This window comes from Zonotrichia leucophrys, chromosome 29 (genome assembly GCF_028769735.1).
Source record: "Zonotrichia leucophrys gambelii isolate GWCS_2022_RI chromosome 29, RI_Zleu_2.0, whole genome shotgun sequence".
Taxonomy (NCBI): domain Eukaryota; kingdom Metazoa; phylum Chordata; class Aves; order Passeriformes; family Passerellidae; genus Zonotrichia; species Zonotrichia leucophrys.
In genome coordinates this window covers 1,968,041-1,988,018 of record NC_088198.1, presented here as the reverse complement: position 1 = coordinate 1,988,018, position 19,978 = coordinate 1,968,041, and the positions used below count along the sequence as shown (strand labels likewise).

At 64.4% G+C, this 19,978-nt stretch overlaps 2 protein-coding genes and 2 non-coding genes across 7 annotated transcripts in view; all 4 read right to left on the bottom strand.

Moving 5' to 3' along the window:
• The window catches only part of BAZ2A (bromodomain adjacent to zinc finger domain 2A), a 38,198-nt gene extending 23,704 nt beyond the window's left edge, over positions 1 to 14,494 (bottom strand). Inside the window, exons 1-9 of one of the 4 annotated variants that reach the window (XM_064734845.1) lie at positions 14,428 to 14,494; positions 10,465 to 10,602; positions 7,633 to 8,226; positions 6,947 to 7,114; positions 5,168 to 5,353; positions 4,261 to 4,497; positions 4,116 to 4,176; positions 1,507 to 1,615; positions 3 to 104 (exon numbers count right to left, since the gene is read on the bottom strand). In XM_064734845.1, coding sequence (XP_064590915.1) covers positions 3 to 104; positions 1,507 to 1,615; positions 4,116 to 4,176; positions 4,261 to 4,497; positions 5,168 to 5,353; positions 6,947 to 7,114; positions 7,633 to 8,226; positions 10,465 to 10,600 — 1,593 coding nt within the window. In that variant the 5' untranslated portion in view covers positions 10,601 to 10,602; positions 14,428 to 14,494. Of the gene's footprint in view, positions 1 to 2; positions 105 to 1,506; positions 1,616 to 4,115; positions 4,177 to 4,260; positions 4,498 to 5,167; positions 5,354 to 6,946; positions 7,115 to 7,632; positions 8,227 to 10,464; positions 10,825 to 13,228; positions 13,302 to 13,379; positions 13,526 to 14,427 lie in introns of those variants that run through there. The other 3 variants (XM_064734844.1, XM_064734846.1, XM_064734843.1) reach the window with 3 other exon arrangements.
• A 741-nt stretch (positions 14,495 to 15,235) lies between these two features.
• ATP5F1B (ATP synthase F1 subunit beta) lies at positions 15,236 to 18,624 on the bottom strand. The gene is made up of 10 exons (XM_064734930.1): positions 18,448 to 18,624; positions 17,700 to 17,882; positions 17,240 to 17,414; positions 16,965 to 17,086; positions 16,550 to 16,734; positions 16,299 to 16,457; positions 16,091 to 16,213; positions 15,795 to 16,007; positions 15,504 to 15,705; positions 15,236 to 15,425 (listed from the first exon to the last, which is right to left on the bottom strand). The coding sequence occupies exons 1-10, from the start codon at positions 18,587 to 18,589 to the stop codon at positions 15,328 to 15,330; spliced, it is 1,602 nt and encodes a 533-aa protein (XP_064591000.1). The 5' UTR covers positions 18,590 to 18,624; the 3' UTR covers positions 15,236 to 15,327.
• Positions 16,812 to 16,886, bottom strand: LOC135459258 (small nucleolar RNA SNORD59). The gene has a single exon (XR_010442993.1). It is a non-coding gene; the product is annotated as a small nucleolar RNA SNORD59 (small nucleolar RNA).
• On the bottom strand, positions 17,593 to 17,666 carry LOC135459259 (small nucleolar RNA SNORD59). The gene has a single exon (XR_010442994.1). It is a non-coding gene; the product is annotated as a small nucleolar RNA SNORD59 (small nucleolar RNA).
• Positions 18,625 to 19,978: the final 1,354 nt, after the last annotated feature.

Sequence of the window (19,978 nt, the reverse complement as noted above, 5' to 3'; positions counted from 1 at the left end):
ACCTCTGGCGTGTCCCTCTCCTCGTAGAAATCTCCCACGGGCATGCGGGGGCTGAAGCTGAAGTGCTCGCGCCGCACGTCCTGCACCATGTTCCTGCTCAGGTACTGGGGACAGCGAGGAGGAGGAAGGTTGGGAGGAAGGTCAGTGGTTCTGAGCTCACCATCAGCTGCAGTTCTGAGCTTTGGGGGGGTTCTGGTGGGTCAGAACTGGCCCCCTCCCCATAACTCTCCCCAAATATTCAAAATACCCCAAAATAGCCCAAATACCCCAAATATTCTGAATGTCCCAAACACCTCAATGACCCCAAATATCCCAAATGCCCCAACTATCCCAAATAACCCGAAATATTCCAAATACCTCAAATATTCCCAAATGTCCCCCAAATATTCTCAAATATTCTAAATTTCTCAAATACCCCAAATGCCCCAACTATCCCAAATAACCCGAAATATTCCAAATACCTCAAATATTCCCAAATGTCCCCAAATATTCTAAATTTCTCAAATACCCCAAATGCCCCAACTATACCCGAAATATTCCAAATACCTCAAATATTCCCAAATGTCCCCAAATATTCTAAATTTCTCAAATACCCCAAATGCCCCAAAATATCTCAAATGCCCCAAGTACTCCAAATATCCCAGATATCCCAAAATATCCTAAATACCTCAAATATCCCAAATTTAAAATATTTGGGGTGTTTGGGATATTTTGGGACTTTTGGGACATTTAAAATATGTCCCAAAAGTCCCAAAATATCCCAAACACCCCAAATATTTTAAATGTCCCAAAATCCTCCAAAAGTCCCTAAAGAGCCCAAATCCCCAAATGCCCCAAAACAGCCCAAATACCCCAAATATTCTAAATATCCCAGATACCCCAAAATAGCCTAAATACCCCAAATATTTTAAATGCCCCAAATCCCCCAACAGTCCCAAAATATTCAAAATACCCCAAATGTCTCCAAATACCCCAAATATCCCAAATCCCCCAAATGCCCCAAAATATCCCAAATACCCCAAACATTCTAAATGTCCCAAATTCCCCAAAATATTCCAAACACCCAAAATATCCCAAAGACCCCAAATATTTTAAATGTCCCAAATCCCCCAAAAGTCCCAAATGTCTCCAAATACCCCAAATGTCCAAAATACCCCAAATATTCTAAATATCCCAAATCCCCCAAATGCCCCAAAATATCCCAAATACCCCAAACATTCTAAATGTCCCAAATTCCCCAAAATATTCCAAACACCCAAAATATCCCAAACACCCAAAATATCCCAAAGACCCCAAATATTTTAAATATCCCAAATCCCCCAAAAGTCCCAAATGTCTCCAAATACCCCAAATGCCCAAAATACCCCAAATATTCCAAATATCCCAAATCCCCCAAATGCCCCAAAATATCCCAAATACCCCAAATATTCTAAATATCCCAAATCCCCCAAAATATCCCAAATACCCCAAACATTCTCAAACATTCGGTGTCCCCAGGGGCGGTACCTTGATGACCTCCGGGAATTGCTTCATCCTCTTCCCGCAGGGGCCGTAGTACCAGGTCTCACCCTGCCAGCGATGGTTCCCCTTCTTGATCCGCACCTCCCGCCTCCACCTGGGCACGGCAGCGTCACCCGGGGCCGTGGGGCACCGTGGCGAGGGGACAGGACCGAGGGGACAGAGCAGTGGGAGGGGTCGGGGATGGGGACAGGATGGGAAAGGGATGGAGAGAGGGGGAGGATGGGAAAGGGGTGGGGACAGGAGCAGGATGGGGAGGGGATGGGGACACGAGGGCGACAGGATGGGGACACGAGGGCGACAGGATGGGGATGGTGTCAGGAGCAGGATGGTGGCAAGGGGATGTAGTTTTAGGGGCAGAATGGGGACTGGATGGGGAAAATTCCAGGAGCAGGATGGTGGGAAAGGGACGGTAGTTTTAGGGGCAGGACAGGGACACAAAGGGGACAGGATGGGGATGGTTTCAGGAGCAGGATGGTGGGAAGGGGATGTAGTTTTGGTAGTTTTTGAGGCAGGATGGGGAGGGGACAGTGCCGGGGACAGAGCAGTGGAGGGGTCGGGGATGGGGACAGGATGGGAAAGGGATGGAGAGAGGGGAGGATGGGAAAGGGGTGGGGACAGGGGCGGGATGGGGGGGGATGGGGACACGAGGGGGACAGGATGGGGACACGATGGGGATAATTTCAGGAGCAGGATGGCAAGGGGATGGTAGTTTTAGGGGCAGGACAGGGACACAAAGGGGACAGGACAGGGATGGTTTTAGGAGCAGGATGGTGGGAAAGGGACAGTAGTTTTAGGGGCAGAAATGGGGAAAGGATGGGGAAAGGACAGGGATAGTTTCAGGAGCAGGATGGTGGCAAGGGGACAGTAGTTTTAGGGGCAGAATGGGGACAGGATGGGGACAGGATGGGGATGGTTTCAGGAGCAGGATGGTGGCAAGGGGCCGTAGTTTTAGGGGCAGAATGGGGACAGGATGGGGAAAATTCCAGGAGCAGGATGGTGGCAAGGGGACGGTAGTTTTAGGGACACAAAGGGGACAGGATGGGGATAATTTCAGGAGCAGGATGGTGGCAAGGGGCCGTAGTTTTAGGGGCAGGACAGGGACACAAAGGGGACAGGATGGGGATGGTTTCAGGAGCAGGATGGTGAGAAGGGGATGTAGTTTTGGTAGTTTTTGAGGCAGGATGGGAGGGGACAGTGCCGGGGACAGAGCAGTGGGAGGGGTCGGGGATGGGGACAGGATGGGAAAGGGATGGAGAGAGGGGGAGGATGGGAAAGGGGTGGGGACAGGGGCGGGATGGGGAGGGGATGGGGACACGAGGGGGACAGGATGGGGACACGATGGGGAAAATTTCAGGAGCAGGATGGGAAGGGGATGGTAGTTTTAGGGGCAGGACAGGGACACAAAGGGGACAGGATGGGGACAGGATGGGGATGGTTTCAGGAGCAGGATGGTGGGAAAGGGACGGTAGTTTTAGGGGCAGAATGGGGACAGGATGGGGACAGGACAGGGATGGTTTCAGGAGCAGGATGGTGGGAAGGGGACGGTAGTTTTAGGGGCAGAATGGGGACAGGATGGGGAAAATTTCAGGAGCAGGATGGTGGGAAGGGGATGGTAGTTTTAGGGGCAGGATAGGGACACAAAGGGGACAGGATGGGGACAGGACAGGGATGGTTTCAGGAGCAGGATGGTGGCAAGGGGCCGTAGTTTTAGGGGCAGAATGGGGACTGGATGGGGAAAATTCCAGGAGCAGGATGGTGGGAAAGGGACAGTAGTTTTAGGGGCAGAATGGGGACAGGATGGGGACAGGATGGGGATGGTTTCAGGAGCAGGATGGTGGGAAAGGGACGGTAGTTTTAGGGGCAGGATAGGGACAGGATGGGGAGGGGATGGGGACACGAGGGGGACAGGATGGGGACACGATGGGGATAATTTCAGGAGCAGGATGGGAAGGGGATGGTAGTTTTAGGGGCAGGATAGGGACACAAAGGGGACAGGATGGGGATGGTTTCAGGAGCAGGATGGTGGGAAAGGGACGGTAGTTTTAGGGGCAGAAATGGGGAAAGGATGGGGAAAGGACAGGGATAGTTTTAGGAGCAGGATGGTGGCAAGGGGACAGTAGTTTTAGGGGCAGAATGGGGACAGGATGGGGACAGGATGGGGACAGGATGGGGATGGTTTCAGGAGCAGGATGGTGGCAAGGGGATGTAGTTTTGGTAGTTTTTGAGGCAGGATGGGAGGGGACAGTGCCGGGGACAGAGCAGTGGGAGGGGTCGGGGATGGGGACAGGATGGGAAAGGGATGGAGAGAGGGGGAGGATGGGAAAGGGGTGGGGACAGGGACAGGATGGGGACACGAGGGGGACAGGATGGGGATGGTTTCAGGAGCAGGATGGTGGCAAGGGGATGTAGTTTTGGTAGTTTTTGGAGGCAGGATGAGGAGAGGACAGCGTCGGGGACAGAGCAGTGGGGCAGGACGGCGGGAGGGGGACAGGAAGAAGAGGATGGAGAGGGAAAAGGGTCGGGGGCAGAACGGCCAGAGGGGGACAGGAACGGGACAGGGGAAAGGGAACAGGCTCGGGGGCCACCCCACGTACCCGTGCTGCAGCGGGAAGCGCACCTCCTCCTGCGTGGCGATGCGCCGCCGAGGGACATCACCTGCGGGGAGGGGACACAGGGGACGATGGGCCGGCGGCCGGGGGGCACCGAGGGGCTCAGCCCGGGGCTGGGGGGCGGCCACACCTGCCCCCGAGGCGCTCAGCAGGGCCGGCTCCTCGCTCTCCCCCTCTCCTGGCGCGGCCGAAGTCTCCGGGCAGCTGTCGGCAGCCTCCTCCTCCTCCTCCTCTTCTTCCTCCTCCTCCTCCTCCTCCTCCTCAGCAGACGGGGCCGGCGAGTCCGGCTCCAGCGGAGGGTCGAGCTCCAGGGACCCCGAGTCCCGCAGCCCCGCGTGGTCGCCGCTCTTCAGCTCGCCGTTGTCGCCTGAGGAGCCAAGGTCAGGAACGTCACCGGACACGTCACCGGGGCCGCGGGTCCCCTCCCTCCCTGCGCTGCCCGGGGGCCTCGCCGGTGCCGCCGAGACCCTCACGGTGCATCCCTGGTGGGGAACGAGACCCCCATCTCCGTGGGGCTCACGGTGGGGAACGAAACCCCCATCTCCATGGGGCTCACGGTGCATCCCTCGTGGGGAACCGGGCCGGTGGGGTGACCCCCGTGGGGCTCACGGTTGGGAACGGGGCCGGTGGGGTGACCCCTGTGGGGCTCATGATGCAGCCGCCGCCATGGAGAACGAGACCCCCATCCACGTGGGGCTCACAGTGCATCCCGTCGTGGGGAACGAGACTGTTGGGGTGACCCCCGTGGGGCTCACAGTGCATCCCTCATAGGGATCGAGATCGGTGGGGTGACCCCTGTGGGGCTCACGGTGGCAAACGGGGCCGGTGGGGTGACCCCCGTGGGGCTAACGGGGCATCCCTCGTGGGGAACGAGACTGTTGGGGTGACCCCCGTGGGGCTCACGAGGCATCCCTGGTAGGGAACGAGACCCCCATCCCCGTGGGGCTCACGAGGCATCCCTCGCGGGGAATGGGGCCGGTGGGGTGACCCCTGGCGATCCCTCGTGGGGTGATCCCGGGGTGGGGGGCAGCACGTACCGGGCAGGGCTGGCGGCGAGCCGGGGCCCTGGAGCAGCGGGGCGGGCGAGGGGCTGGCGGGCAGCAGGCTGAAGGGGCCGGCGTGCAGTGGGGGGCTGGCGGCCAGGTCGGGGGGCTCCTCCAAGGGGGATTTGTCGCTCACCAGCTGCGAGTCGTCCATCGCGTACAAATCGCCCGTGCCGGGGTCTGGGGAGGGGGGCGAGCACCAGGGTTGGGGGCGCACGGAGCAACATCTCCGCTCAAGGGGGAATGGGGTGTGTGTGGAGCGGATGGAAAGGCTCCGGCAGCAGAGGGGTTAAAAGGGGTTTGGGTACCCTCCTCCCCCCCCTCCCCAGCTCCGCCTCCTCCTCCTCCTCCTCTGGGAAGCGGAGGAGCCCAAAATGGCCGTGGCGATGCTCAGCAGCGCGGAAGTTCAGGCGCTGAGTAACCGCCTCGTCACGGAGCTGGGAAGGACGGGAAGGAAAAGCCGGCAGCGAGCCGGGGACGCGGGCCCGCCCCTGCCTCGGGAGAGCGCCGGGGCCAGCGCAGCATCCCCACGGCCACAGCATCCCCACGGTCACCAACACATCCCCACGGCCACCACATCTCCAGCACCGCATCCCCACGGCCACCAACACATCCCCACGGCCACCACATCCCCAGCACCGCATCCCCACGGCCACTGCAGCTTCCCCACGGCCACCAACACATCCCCACGGCCACCAACACATCCCCACGGCCACCACATCTCCAGCACCCCATCCCCACGGCCACCAACACATCCCCACGGCCACCACATCTCCAGCGCCGCATCCCCACGGCCACCAACACATCCCCACGGCCACAGCAGCATCCCCACGGCCACAGCATCCCCACGGTCACCAACACATCCCCACGGCCACCACATCTCCATCACCCCATCCCCACAGCCACTGCAGCATCCCCACGGCCACAGCATCCCCACGGTCACCAACACATCCCCACGGCCACCACATCTCCAGCACCGCATCCCCACGGCCACCAACACATCCCCACGGCCACTGCAGCTTCCCCACGGCCACAGCATCCCCATGGCCACTGCATCTCTACCACCCCATCCCCACGGCCACTGCATCTCCACTGCCACATCCCCGTGGCCACCGCAGAATCCCCACGGCCACCACTGCAGCATCCCCACGGCCACCACTGCAGCATCCCCACGGCCACCACCCCATCTTCATGGCCACTGCCACATCCCCACAGCCAGCACAGCATCCCCACAGCCAGCACAGCATCCCCACGGCCACCACCTCATCCCCACGGCCACCACTGCAGCATCCCCACGGCCACCGCAGCATCACCACCTCATCCCCACGGCCACAGCATCGCCACCGTCACATCCCCACGGCCACCAACACATCCCCACGGCCACCACCCCATCTTCATGGCCACCACCTCATCCCCACGGCCAGCACAGCATCCCCACGGCCATCAACCCATCCCCATGGCCACTGCCACATCCCCACAGCCACAGCATCCCCACCAACACATCCCCACGGCCACCACAGCATCCCCATGGCTACAGCATCCTCACGGCCACCACTGCATCGCCAGGGCCACCAACACATCCCCACCACCACAGCATCTCCACTGCCCCTTCCCCATGGCCACCACAGCATCTTCACGGTCTCCACCCCATCCCCACGGCCACCACATCTCCACCACCCCATCCCCATCCCCACGGCCACTGCAGCATCCCCACCACCGCATCCCCAAGTGGGGACCCAGGGCATGGTTGTGCCCCCCTTGACATCCCCCTACCTCTGGCCAGGGACTCGAAGGGCTCCAGGGGGTCCTCGCTGAGGATGTGGGTGTCCTCCAGCCGTGGGGCCATGGGTGATGCCTCCCCCAGGCACCCGCTGGCCCCCTCCGGCCCCAGTGAGCCCGTGCCAGCGGCTGTGGCCCCGTTGTAGCTGCAGATCTTCAGGTCTGAAGGGAGCAATCGACCAAAAACAGACCCTGAGATGTGATGGGGACAGAGCTGGGGGCGATCCCCACTTGCTGGTGGTCACTGTGGTGGGACACCCAGCCCTCCATGGCATGGCGTGGTGACACCCAGCCTGGTTTTATGAGATTCCTAACACCTCCTCCAAGCTGTGACCGACCAAATCCCATCCAGGCCACTGGGCAGGGGTGTCAGAGCAGCTGGGATTCCCCAAGAACACGATGCCCATCTCCACCAGGATTCACCACCCACCCAGGACTGCATCCTAGAGCTCTGCCAGCCCCTCAGGGCTCCTACCTGGCATGGCGTGGTGACACCCAGCCTGGTTTTATGAGATGCCAACGCCTCCTCCAAGCTGTGACCAGCCAAATCCCATCCAGGACACTGGGCAGGGGTGTCAGAGCAGCTGGGATTCCCCAAGAACACCATGCCCAACCCCACCAGGATCCACCACCCACCCAGGACTGCATCCTAGAGCTCTGCCAGCCCTCAGGGCTCCTACCTGGCTGCGCCTCCTCCAGCTCCTGGCTGCCCACCAGCCCACCCCCGTTCTCCGTGATGGTGCTGCTGGTGTTGGTGGTGCTGGGCATCTCTTTGGCTGCACCCTCAGCGTCTCCGTGGCTGGGCTCTGGCTCGTTTGGGAAGGGCTGCGTGTCCGAGTTCAGCACAGACGAGGACTGACCCGTGGTGTAGAACCCCTCAGGCCCATTCTGCATCAACTCAAAGCTCTGCTCATGGAAGGACTCGTAGAGCTCCTGCGAGTCAAAGCTCAGCCCCATGGGCCCCGTTGTGGTGCCGTTGCCCCACAGCTCCTGCCCGCTTGCCCGCAGGTTGGTGCCGTGCCCCGGGGGCGAGGCCGGCCGGGACCCCCCGGCCACGCCGTTGAGGGGGAACTGTCCGAGGTTGGGAGGGCCTCCCCCGTCCTTGAGGCCACCAGCGGCAGCACCGGCGGGTGTGTAGGGGGAGTAGTCCCACAGGCAGTCGTAGGGGCGGAGGGGCTGGGCCCCGGCGGCAGCGGAGCCGGGGGAGAAGGTCCCTGAAGTACCGGGGTGGGATACAGTAGAGAAGCCATTGACATTCATGCCCCCGTTCAGACCTGAGGGAGGAAGCACAGGGAGCTCAGGGGTCTCTCCAGTGGGGCTGAGGATGGATCAATGGCCAGGCAGGGCAGCTGCCAAAACCCTGCTGGTGTCCCCCTTCTCCATGGCTGGAGAGAACGGGGGGAGCTGCACAGTCCCCATTTGCCAAACCGGCTCTGCCATGGCACCGGGCCAAGCACCGTGGGGTCTCTCCAGTGGGTTTCAGGATGGATCAATGGCCAGGCAGGGCAGCTGCCAAAACCTTGCTGGTGTCCCCTAACCCTCCCTATGCATGGAGAGAAGCAGGGAGGGAGGGATGGGGGGGAGCTGCACAATCCCCATTTGCCAAACTGGCTGTGCCAGCACCAGGCTGAGCACTGTGGGGTCTCTTCAGTGGGTTTAAGGATGGATCAATGGCCAGGCAGGGCAGCTGCCAAAACCCTGCTGGTGTCCCCCTTCTCCATGGCTGGAGAGAACGGGGGGAGCTGCACAGTCCCCATTTGCCAAACCGGCTCTGCCATGGCACCGGGCCAAGCACCGTGGGGTCTCTCCAGTGTGAGGATGGATCAATGGCCAGGCAGGGCAGCTGCCAAAACCTTGCTGGTGTCCCCTAACCCTCCCTATGCATGGAGAGAAGCAGCGAGGGAGGGAAGGGGGGAGCTGCACAATCCCTGTTTGCCAAATTGGCTGTGCCAGCAGCAGGCTGAGCACCGTGGGGTCTCTCCAGTGTGAGGATGGATCAATGGCCAGGCAGGGCAGCTGCCAAAACCTTGCTGGTGTCCCCTAACCCTCCCTATGCATGGAGAGAAGCAGCGAGGGAGGGAAGGGGGGAGATGCACAATCCCCATTTGCCAAACTGGCTCTGCCACAGCACCAGGCTGAGCACTGTGGGGTCTCTCCAGTGTGAGGATGGATCAATGACCAGGCAGGGCAGCTGCCAAAGCCCTGCTGGTGTCCCCTAACCCTCCCTATGCATGGAGAGAAGCAGGGAGGGAGGGAAGGGGGGAGATGCACAATCCCCATTTGCCAAACTGGCTCTGCCACAGCACCAGGCTGAACGTCATGGGGTCTCTCCAGTGGGTTTGAGGATGGATCAATGGCCAGGCAGGGCAGCTGCCAAAGCCCTGCTGGTGTCCCCCCTCCCCATGCCTGGAGAAAAGGGGGGGAGCTGCACAATCCCTGTTTGCCAAATTGGCTGTGCCAGCACCAGGCTGAGTGCTGCAGGGTCTCTCCAGTGGGTTTTAGGATGGATCAATGGCCAGGCAGGGCAGCTGCCAAAGCCCTGCTGGTGTGCGCCCCCTCCCCATGGCTGGAGAGAAGCAGGGAGGGAGGGAAGGGGGGGGTTCACGGTCCCCGTTTGCCAAACCGAGCGCCGCAGGACGCCGGGGATTAGCCGAGCTTGGCAGGGCTGTGCCGGATCAGCTGAGCGGCCAAATCCACGCACGGCCCCGGGGCTGGCATGGCTGCTTTTCTAGGCCAAGGCGGCGGCAGGGAGGCACAGACCCCGGCCCTGGCCCCCCGTACTGGAGCTGCTGCTGGCCATGGCCCCTCCAGCCCTCTGTCCCTGCAGCTCCCCCATCCCTGTGGCCCCACAGCCACCCCATCCCTGCAGCCCCTCTATCCCTGCATCTCCTCTGGCCCCACAGCCCTTCCATCCCTGCAGTCCCTCTATTACTGTGTCCCCTCTGCCCCCACAGCCACCCCATCTCTCTGTCCCTGCAGCCATCCCATCCCTCTGTCCCCTCTGTCCCTGCAGCCCTTCCATCCCTGTGTCCTCTCTGGCCTCACAGCCCTTCCATCCCTCTGTCCCTTCAGCCCCTCTATCTCTCTGTCCCCTTTGGCCCCACGGTCACCCCATCCCTGTGTCCCCTCTGTGCCTGCAGCCCTCTCATCCCTGTGTCCCCTTTGTCCCCACAGCCCCTCCATCCCTCTGTCCCTGCAGCCCTCTCATCCCTGTGACCCCTCTGTCCCTGCAGCCCCTCCATCCCTGTGTCACCTCCAGCCCCACGGCCACTCCATCCCTGCAGCCCCTCTATTCCCGTGTCCCCTCTGCCCCCACAGCCCCTCCATCCTTGTGTCCCCTGTCCCTGTAGCCCTCCCATCCCTGTGTCCCTGCAGTCCTCCCATCCCTCTGTCCCTGCAGCCCCTCTGTGTCCCCTCTGTCCCTGCAGCCTCTCCATCCCTGTGTCCCCTCCATGCCCGTGTCCCCTCTGCCCCCACAGCCACCCCACCCCTGTCCCCATGGGCTCACTCACTTTTCCCTTGCTGGGGGAAGCCGAGCGTGGAGCTGTGGGCGAAGGGGGAGTCCCCTGAGGCAGGCGTGGGTTTCGGTCCTGAGGCAGCGGGTGCAGAGGAAAGGCCAGTGAAGTTCAGGTGGTTGTTTGTTTCCATTTCTGCTCGGGGGGACAAGATGGGGTCAGTCACTGGGGTGGCCAGTGTGGTGACCCTCCCACCACTGACCCTCCCTTTGTGCTCCCCAGCCTGGGGAGGGTGACAAGTGACACTGAAGCCCCCCAGGACTGAGATGCCACCTGCCTGAGCACAGCCTGTCACCCCAGGGACAGCCATCACCAAGGTGTGACCACTGTGTGCCACCATCCCGTGGCTGCTCCAGGATCCTCGTGAAATTCATCCCACAGGAACCCTCCAAACAGCCCCTCAAACCCGAGGCCACAAGGAGGGATTCTGGTGACCTTCATCCCCCAGGAACCCCACACATGGTTCCCTCAAACCTGGGATCCTGGTGAATTCATCCCCCAGGAACCCCAAACGCTCCCTCAAATCCGAGGCCTGAGGCCACAAGGAGGGATCCTGGTGACCTTCATCCCCCAGAAACCCCAAATGTTCCCTAAAACCCTAGGCCTGTGGCCCAGGAGGGATCCTGGTGAAATTCATCCCCCAGGAACCCCTCAGGAACCCCAAACGCTCCCTCAAACCTGAGGCCTGTGGGCCAGGAGGGATTCTGGTGACTTTACCCTCCCATTACCCCCAAACCTGAGGCTACAAGGAGAGATCCTGGTGACCTTCATCCCCCAGGAACCCCAAATGCTCCCTCAAACCCGAGGCCTGGGGTTCAGTAGGGATCCTGGTGACTTCAATCTCCCAGGAACCCCAAACCTAAGGCCACAAAGGGGGATCCTGGTGAATTCATCCCTCAGGAACCCCAAATGCTCCCTCAAGCCCGAGGCCTGGGGTTCAGTAGGGATCCTGGTGAATTCATCCCCCAGGAACCCCAAATGTTCCCTCAAACCCGAGGCCACAGGGACAGATCCCAGTGGGTCCATCCCAGGATAGGACATGAGGGAACTGAGGGCACTGAGGCCCTGCAAGCCCAGCAGATGAGGACGGGGCCCCAGTGGTGTTGGGGACCCACAGGGACACCCCAGGGCGGTGCCACCCCCGGCTGTGCCACACTTGCCACCGGCCAAGGCGTCGCCGAGCTCCCCGGAAGGGCCAAGGCCGCCGCGCTCGGCGCTTGAGCAGCAATGGTGGCACAGCCCGTGTCGAAACCCCGATTTCATCACACCCTCAGCTGGTGCCCTGGCAGGGCCGCAGGGGCCACCAAAGCCTGGCCAGGGCCACCGGGTGATTCATGCACCGGAGGAACCCGTATGGGCGGTGCCGCCGCCGCCGCCGCCAGAATCCCGGACAAACCGGGACGGGCCCGGAGCCGCCTCCCCCGAGCCCTGAACCGGCCTCTGGCCTGAGCCAGCTGGAACCCCCGGGCCTGGGGACACCGTGGGGACACTGTAGGGACACCGGGGCTGGAGAAGGAAAAGCCTTTTGGGGCTGGATAAGGAAAAGCCTTTCCGGTCCCACCCCGTGTGTGATGGGCCGGCCAGGAAGGCGCTGCCGGCTCTGGAGGTCACAGCAGTGCCAGGGCCACCGAGGGTTGTGCCAGGGCCACCGAGGGTTGTGCCAGGGCCACCGAGGGTTGTGCCAGGGCCACCGGGGCAGGTGGAGGCTGCAGGTGGCACATGGAGGTGGACTGAGATGGTTTGAGAACATGAGGAAGGGACTGAGGGAAAATGAAAGCAAAGTGGGAATGTCAGCCTTGCTCCAGGGTGCCAGGCCTGGCAGAGGGCAGGGCCAGCCTTGGCATGGCTGGGAGCTCGGCCAGTGCCAGGACATTGGTCATCCATGGTCATCCACAGCCACCCAAGGCCATTTGTCACCTCCCACCCTCACCGGGGCTCCCGTGGCCGCGCTCCCCCCGCCCTGAGCGTGGAGCCGAAACTGGGCCACGGTGAGAAACCGGAGCCGGGCAAGGTGAGGAGGGCGAGGGGCAGGAGAGCCTCGGATGGCAGCACCGTGGGTGACAAGGTGGGCACCGAGCTGACTCCGCCACACCGGGCACGGCCGACGTGGCAGCGCTGGGGACACCCGGTGGCAGCGGCACCACCGGGCCCTGGGATCCCCACAGGGACACCGGGGCCGGGGCTGTCCCCGGGAGCTGAGCTGGGGAGGGGGGGACAGAGCTCCAGGCTGAGGGGGAACCGCCGGTGCCGTGGAGCCGGTGCCGTTCCCCGGTGCCTCCCCGGTTCGGTAGCACCGGGAGGCCCCGGGAGCGTGACGCGACCTGATTAAAAAGGACGTTTCAAAAACAACGAGACGCAACAACCGGCTGCCATTTCCCGGCCACTTCCTGCGGGCACGGACACACCGGGGGGACACGGGACCGGTCCCCCCCCGGTCCCTGCGGCAAGGACACCTCCATACCCCTCGCCGGTTCTCCGGGGATGGGGTGCTCGGTGTCCGCTGCACGGGGGTCCCGGTCCCGGTGGGGCGGGGGGGACACGGCCGGGCGGTACCGGAGGGAGCTCCGGGACGGGGCTGCGGGAGAACCGCACCGGGCACTGGGAACGGGGCTGGAGCTCCCCGCGGGTCTGGGCCCTTGGCCGCTGCACCGGGAGGGGAGCGGGGGAGTCACCGGGAGCCGGTAACGGAGGAGGAGGAGGGGGGTCAGGCCATGGAACCGGGATGCGCAGGGGGAAGCGGGGGGAGAGCACGGCGTCTCACCGAGGTCAGCAAAGGGGAGCGGGGTGCCGCCGCCGCCGCCGGGCCCAAACCGCCTCAACCGACCCTCCCAGCTCCTCGCTGCCTTCCCCCGGGGCCGTTAACGGCCCGTTACCGCCCGGGCCTCCCCCTTTCCTCCGCCGCGACCCCGCACCTGGCAGGCGGCGGCGCGGGCCCGGCTCAGGCGGCGCGGGGCGGGGGGCGGCTCGGCATGGCGCGGCCCCTCCGCCGCACCGGGCCGGGCCCCTCCGCTCCGATCCGGTAACCGGGAGCCGGGCCGCGGACAGCCGAACCCGCGGCCGCGGCAGGAAGCGCCTCGCGCCGCCGGGCGGTCCCGGGACCGCCCCCGTCCCGTCCCGTCCTCCTCCTTCCCCCCCCCACCCCCCCCTTCCCCGTCCCCTCCGCCTCCCCCCACGCCCCGCACGTCACGGCGGCCGCAGTGGCGTCACCGGGAGCGGCGCCGCCGTGGCGTCACCGGGGGCGGGCGCGCGCCCACGTGGGAGGGGGATCCCCGCCCCCGGCGGGGTCAGGGCGGGGGGAATCCCCACGCGGGGACGCCCCCCCAGCCCCCTACCCCTGGTTCCGGGACCCCCGGCTCCCCCCGGGGCTCCCCCAGCCCGTACCGGCACCTCCCGGGAACGTCCCCCCCTTTCCCCCCCCGCGCGCTCTCCCGCTCGTTCCCCCCCTCGCTCCCCGCAGCCCCAGCTCGACCCCCGGGAACGGCGGCGCACCGGGGACCGGGACCCCTCACGGTACCGGTGCTGCCCGGTTCGGCCGCGGGGACACCGGCGCCCCCCAGCTCCCCCCGGCCCCCGGGATCCCCGGTGACGTCACGCGGCACCGGCCGGGCCGCGCTGCGCAGGGCCCGGGAGCGACACCGGCTCCGGGGGCGGCGGGGGCGGAACGGGGTCCCGGTGCGGGGGGGGCTGTCCCGGTACGGCCGCAATGGAAGGCGGAGGGGGGGGGGGGTGTCCCTTCCCGGTGCGGGGCAGCGGAGCCGGTGCGGGGTTCCCCGCCGGGACGAGGCTCCCGGGGGCTTGGGGAGGTCCCGGTACAGAACCGGGGGTGCCGGTACAGCTGGGCCGGTCTCAGGGGGTCCCGGTACAGATGCGGGGGTCCCTCTACAGCCATCCCAGCCCCGTAGGGGGTCCCGGCAGCTCCCGGTATCCCCGTCCGCGGGTCCCGTCCTGCGCGCTGCGTACCTGGGGGGGCGGCGGGGGCGGCCCGCAGCAGCCCCGGTGCCCGCCCGGCCCGGTGCGCTGCGGTGCCGGTGCCGGTGGCGGAGCCGGGCGGGGCGCAGGTGCTCCCGGCCCCGCGTGATGTCAGCGACCGCCGCCGCCCCCTCCGCCACCGGGGCCGCGCCGCCATTTAAAGGGACCGCCGCCCTCCGTGGGGTGGGGGGGGATGGCGGGGGACACCCCCCAAACCGGGGCCGCACCGCGGGACCACCGGGGGACACCCCCGTGGGGACACCCCGGGACCCCGCTGCTCCTCCGGGGGGTTGAGCAGAGGCCAGTACCGGGGGGACACCGGGGGGCACCGGCGGAGCAGTGCCGGGGGGGAGGTTGGGAGTTGGGGGTGGTCCCGGTACCCTCGGGGGGTGTCCCCCAGCCCCGCACCGAGCGAGGTCGGGCCGGAGCGGCCCCACGGGACCCCGGGGACAAAGTGGCAGCTGCCGGGGCAGGGCCGGGCCCGGCCGGGGCGGCTCTTTGTGCTGCGAAATGGTGGAGCTGGAACGGCGCGGGGGGGCGGGGAACGACGGGACTGGGACGGACAGACGGACACAGGGCTGGGCACCAGCATCTGTCACCACCCCGGGCTGTGCCTGCAGCAGAGAGAGGAGGGGGCTCCTCCCCTCTTGGAGACCCCACAGGACAAAGGGGAGCCCCCAGGGCCGGGGGTCCCTGCAGCGGAGCAGAACCCCCCCATGGAGATCCGGGGCTCCCAGGACTGGGGGGGACCCACCCAGCAGCCCCCCAAGAGCAGGAGCCACAGCACACAAAGCCTGCAAACGTTTTCAGCAATGTTTTATTGGAAATGTTAAATACTGGGAGTCCGGCCCCAGCGGAGCCGGGGATGTTGTGGGGGTGTTCAGGGGGGGCTCAGGCGTGTTCCTCTGCCAGCTTCTCTGCCTTGGCCACCGCCTCCTCGATGGGCCCCACCATGTAGAACGCCTGCTCCGGCAGGTGGTCATATTCACCTGGGGCGATAAAACGTGTCAGGAGGGGAGTGGGAGGCTCAACCAAGCTCCCCCAGACCCCTCTGAGGGCCACCTCACCTGCCAGGATCTGCTTGAAGCCCTTGATGGTCTCTTTGAGCGGCACCAACTTGCCCATGTGGCCGGTGAAGACCTCGGCCACCTGGAAGGGCTGGGACAGGAAGCGCTGGATCTTCCGGGCTCGGGCCACCGTCAGTTTGTCCTCCTCGGACAACTCATCCATGCCCAGGATGGCGATGATGTCCTGCAGTGACTTGTAGTCCTGGGGACAGGGGGACACCCAGGGGGTGAGCGGGCAGAGGTGATCCCCCCACCCAAAAACCCCACCTGAGGAAGGCGCTGCCCCCTCACCTGAAGGATTTTCTGCACACCCCGAGCCACGTCATAATGCTCAGGCCCCACGATGTTGGGGTCCATGATACGGGAGGTGGAATCCAGGGGGTCCACGGCGGGGTAAATGCCCAGCTCGGCGATGGCACGGGACAACACCGTGGTGGCATCCAAGTGGGCAAAGGTGGTGGCGGGTGCAGGGTCAGTCAAGTCGTCGGCTGGCACGTAAATAGCCTGGGGACACAGAGGGGAGGGGACAGTTGGTCTCGTGTAGGTGGCACAGCTCCCTGGGATGCCGAGGGAGGTCCTGCCCTCACCTGCACGGAGGTGATGGAGCCCTTGCGTGTGGTGGTGATTCTCTCCTGCATGGTGCCCATGTCAGTGGCCAGCGTGGGCTGGTAGCCCACAGCCGAGGGGATTCTGCCCAGCAGGGCTGACACCTGTGAGGGGACAGAGCGTGAGGGACACAGCACGGGGGGCTGGGCAGGTGGGGGACAGGTGAAATGTCCCACGGCCAGCACAGACCTCGGAGCCAGCCTGGGTGAAGCGGAAGATGTTGTCGATGAAGAGCAGCACGTCCTGACCCTCCTGGTCCCTGAAGTACTCGGCCACCGTCAGCCCTGTCAGGGCCACCCTGGCACGGGCGCCCGGGGGCTCGTTCATCTGCCCGTACACCAGGGCGACCTGCGGGTGGGACAACGGGGTCAGCACGGTGGCACTGCCACACCTGGCACCAGAAGCTCCCCTGCTGACCCTCCCTCAGGGTCTCTGCACACCTTGGAAGTGGCATCTTTGAGGTTGATGACCCCAGACTCGATCATCTCGTGGTACAAGTCGTTGCCCTCGCGGGTTCTCTCGCCCACCCCGGCGAACACCGAGTAACCACCGTGGGCCTTGGCCACGTTGTTGATCAGCTCCATGATCAGCACAGTCTTGCCCACACCAGCACCTCCAAACAATCCTGGGAGAAGGGGAAATAAAGGTTCTGCTGAGCCCTGAGCCAGCCTGGCTGCCCACAGGGTCTCCCTTCAGCTCTTTCCTCCTCAGATATAAAAAGCGTTGCTTCAGCAAGCTCAGGAGAACGAAAGTCATGGGGTGAATCATCAGTGAAGGAAAAATTCCCCAGAGGAACTGCTGGAAATCCCAGAGGGACCATCCCCAGACCCAACCCCTGCTCTGGGGGTCACGTACCAATCTTGCCACCCTTGGCATAGGGAGCCAGCAGATCCACGACCTTGATCCCTGTCACCAGGATCTCCTGTTCCACGCTCATCTCCACAAACTCAGGGGCCTCGGCGTGGATAGCAGCAAACCTGCAGCAGGAAGAGGAGAAGAAGGGGGTGGGCAGCTGCTCTGAGCCCCCCCAGCTCGGGGGGCTGGCAGGGGACAGTCCCTGCTGTGACCCAGAGCAGCCAGAGCCACCTCCGTGCTCAGCCCTGGGTGCCCTCCAGCCCCTCAGCACTCACTGTTTGGTGGTGATGGGGCCCCTCTCATCGATGGGCTCCCCAATGACATTCATGATCCTGCCCAGGGTCTCAGGGCCCACGGGGATGCGGATGGGAGCACCAGAGTCCAGAACTTTCTGTCCTCTCACCAGCCCTTCCGTACCGTCCATGGCAATGGTGCGCACGGTGTTCTCCCCTGCCGAGGCCCAAGGACAGCACAGTCACCACAGCGTCCTCAGGCTGACCCTGGGGACAGCTGCTGGTGGCTTCCCCAGGCCCTGCCAAGGGGACATTGTGCTGGGAAAAGAACCAAGAGGAGCAGCAGGAATAGCCCTGAGGAAAACTGAGCCGTGCAGCCCTCGGGCAGCCATTTTCCTCCTCAGATTGAAATCCTTGGCTTCAGCAAGCTCAGGAGAACGAAAGTCATTGACAACATCATCACAGGAGGAACCCCCCCCCTCCCATATCCCCAGCTGCTCACCCAGGTGCTGAGCGACCTCCAGCACCAGCCGCGTCTCCCTGCCCTGCACCTCAAGGGCGTTCAGGATGGGGGGCAGCCCCTCGTCGAACTGCACATCCACCACGGCGCCGATGACGGCCACGATGCGGCCGGTGGAGGAGCCGGCCTTGGCCGCGGGGGCTGCCTGGGCGGCATAGTCCCGTCCTGAGGGGAGAGAGGGACGAGTCAAGGTCGGCCGGGGCACGGCAGCTCCGGGTGCGGAGATGGGGCTGCCCTGCAAGCCTTGGGGCGTGCCCGAGACCCCTGAACCTCCCTGGGTGCACGCAGGACCCCCTAAACTGACCATGGATCCCACAGCCCGCTCGGTGCAGCATTAACCCACCCAGGCCCCTCCTCGGTGCGGCTGGGACCGGTGTGGGAGCACCCGGATCCCCTCAGCGCTGCCAGGACCCCCTGAACCCCCTCAGTGATACCAGAGCCCCTCAGTGCTACCAAAGCCCCCTGAGCCCCCTCAGCGCTACCAAAGCCCCCTCAGCGCTGCCAGGGCCCCCTGAGCCCCCTCCCCTCAGCGCAGCCAGGACTCCTCCCCCGGTACACCCGCAGTCCCTGCAGCCCCCCCCCCGCCCATCCCCGGAGCCGCAGCTCCTCTGCCGCAGCCCATCCGCTCAGCACGGCACACCCCACCCCGGTACCGGGGCCTTAAGCACCGGAACCCCGCGTCCCCCACCCGCGTAGGCCCCAAGGTGACCCCGGCCCGCCCCGCACTCACGCGCCCCGACGGCGGCAGCCGGGGCGGCCCCGCGGCTGAGGAGCAGCGGGAGGAGATCCCGGCCCGGGGCAGCCCCGCGGGGCAGCAGCGGCCGGGCCGCGGCGGCGGCGGCGGCAGCGGAACGACCCGCGAGCCCCAACATGGCGGCGCCGACTGAGCCCCGCGTCCCGCCCGCCCCTCACGGCCCCCGCGGGGCGGGGCCGTTGAGCCGCGCGTCACCGCCGCACCGCGCGCCCATTGGCTGCTCCGCGGAGAGGCGCTGCGTGAACTCGCGCTCTCATTGGTCACCGCGATGCGGCGCCCGCGCTGCGCCTAGTCGCGATTGGGTTGTGGATCCATCAATCAAAACGCGCTGCGGTCTGATAGGGTGATGCAGTGGGAAGGGGCGTGTCCCGGGCGAAGGTCAGCGGAAATGGCGGCGCACGTGTCCCGCGCTTGTCCTTGGGCGGGCGCCGTGGGAGGCCACGGCCGGACGGCTCGACGCCGCACCGGCCCACGGCCCGTGGACCAGGGCACCGCCCCACCCGGCCGTGCCGCAGCCGGCGCTAGCCCCAGGGCCGCCCCTGCACCGGGCCCTCTCCGCGAGGGCAATCACGCCACGCTCCCCGCCCGGGATCGGGCCGCCGCAAGTTCGGCTTCCCCGAGGTGGGTCACGGCCTCACCCTCCTGAGGGGAACCGGAGCGCTCTGTCCGCAGTGAGAGGGGGTCCCACCCCACTGATCCCCCCAGGGGATCCGCACCCTGCCCAAAAATTGGCTGTCCCACCACATGGATCCCACAGGGTCACACTCCCCGAGGGATACACTGACCCCTGTCCCCCAGTGACCCAGGGTCCCACCACTGATCCCCCCAAAAAGGGATCCCACCTACTGAACCCTAAAAAAGGGATCCCACCCACTGAACCCCCAGAGGAGGACCCTCAGTCCACCCCACAAGAGGAATCCCACCCACTGAACCCCCCAAAAAGGGGATCCACACCCATGACCCCCAAAGGAGATCCCACCCTACTGAATCCCCCCAAAAAAGGGATCCCACCCTACAGAACACCCCTAAAAAAGGGATCCCACCCCACTGAACCCCCAAAAGGGGTAAGAGGGATCCACCCCATTCCAATGCCCCCCAAAAAGGGATCCCCCACCCCAAAAAAGAACCCTCCCCAGATAAAAAGGGGATCCCACCCACAATGCCCCCAAAAGGGATCCCACCCCATGATCCCCCAAAAAGGGATCCCACCCTACAGAACCCCAAAAAGGGATCCCCACTACCCCAAAAGTGTCCCACCCCAAAAGAAGAGGATCCCACCCCACAGAACCCCATGCCCCCAGAAGGGGATCCACCCACTGACCCCAAAAAGGGGATCCCACCCCAAGTGACCCTCCCAAAAAAGGGGATCCCACCCATTGAACCCCAAAAAAGGGGATCCCACCCCAGTGACCCCCCCAAAAAAGGGGATCCCACCCATACCCCCATAGAAGATCCCACCCCATTGACCCCAAAAAAAGGGGATCCACCCTACAGAACCCTCCAAAAA

What these genes read in the sequence shown, in the direction of transcription:
- ATP5F1B (XM_064734930.1), bottom strand. Translation starts at nt 18,589, where the DNA reads ATGTTGGGGCTCGCGGGTCGTTCCGCTGCCGCCGCCGCCGCCGCGGCC. An exon ending in TCAAAGATGCCACTTCCAAG is followed by an intron (nt 16,458 to 16,549) that starts GTGTGCAGAGAC and finishes TCCCACCCGCAG; the next exon opens with GTCGCCCTGGTGTACGGGCA. An exon ending in TCACCCAGGCTGGCTCCGAG is followed by an intron (nt 16,214 to 16,298) that starts GTCTGTGCTGGC and finishes GTCCCCTCACAG; the next exon opens with GTGTCAGCCCTGCTGGGCAG.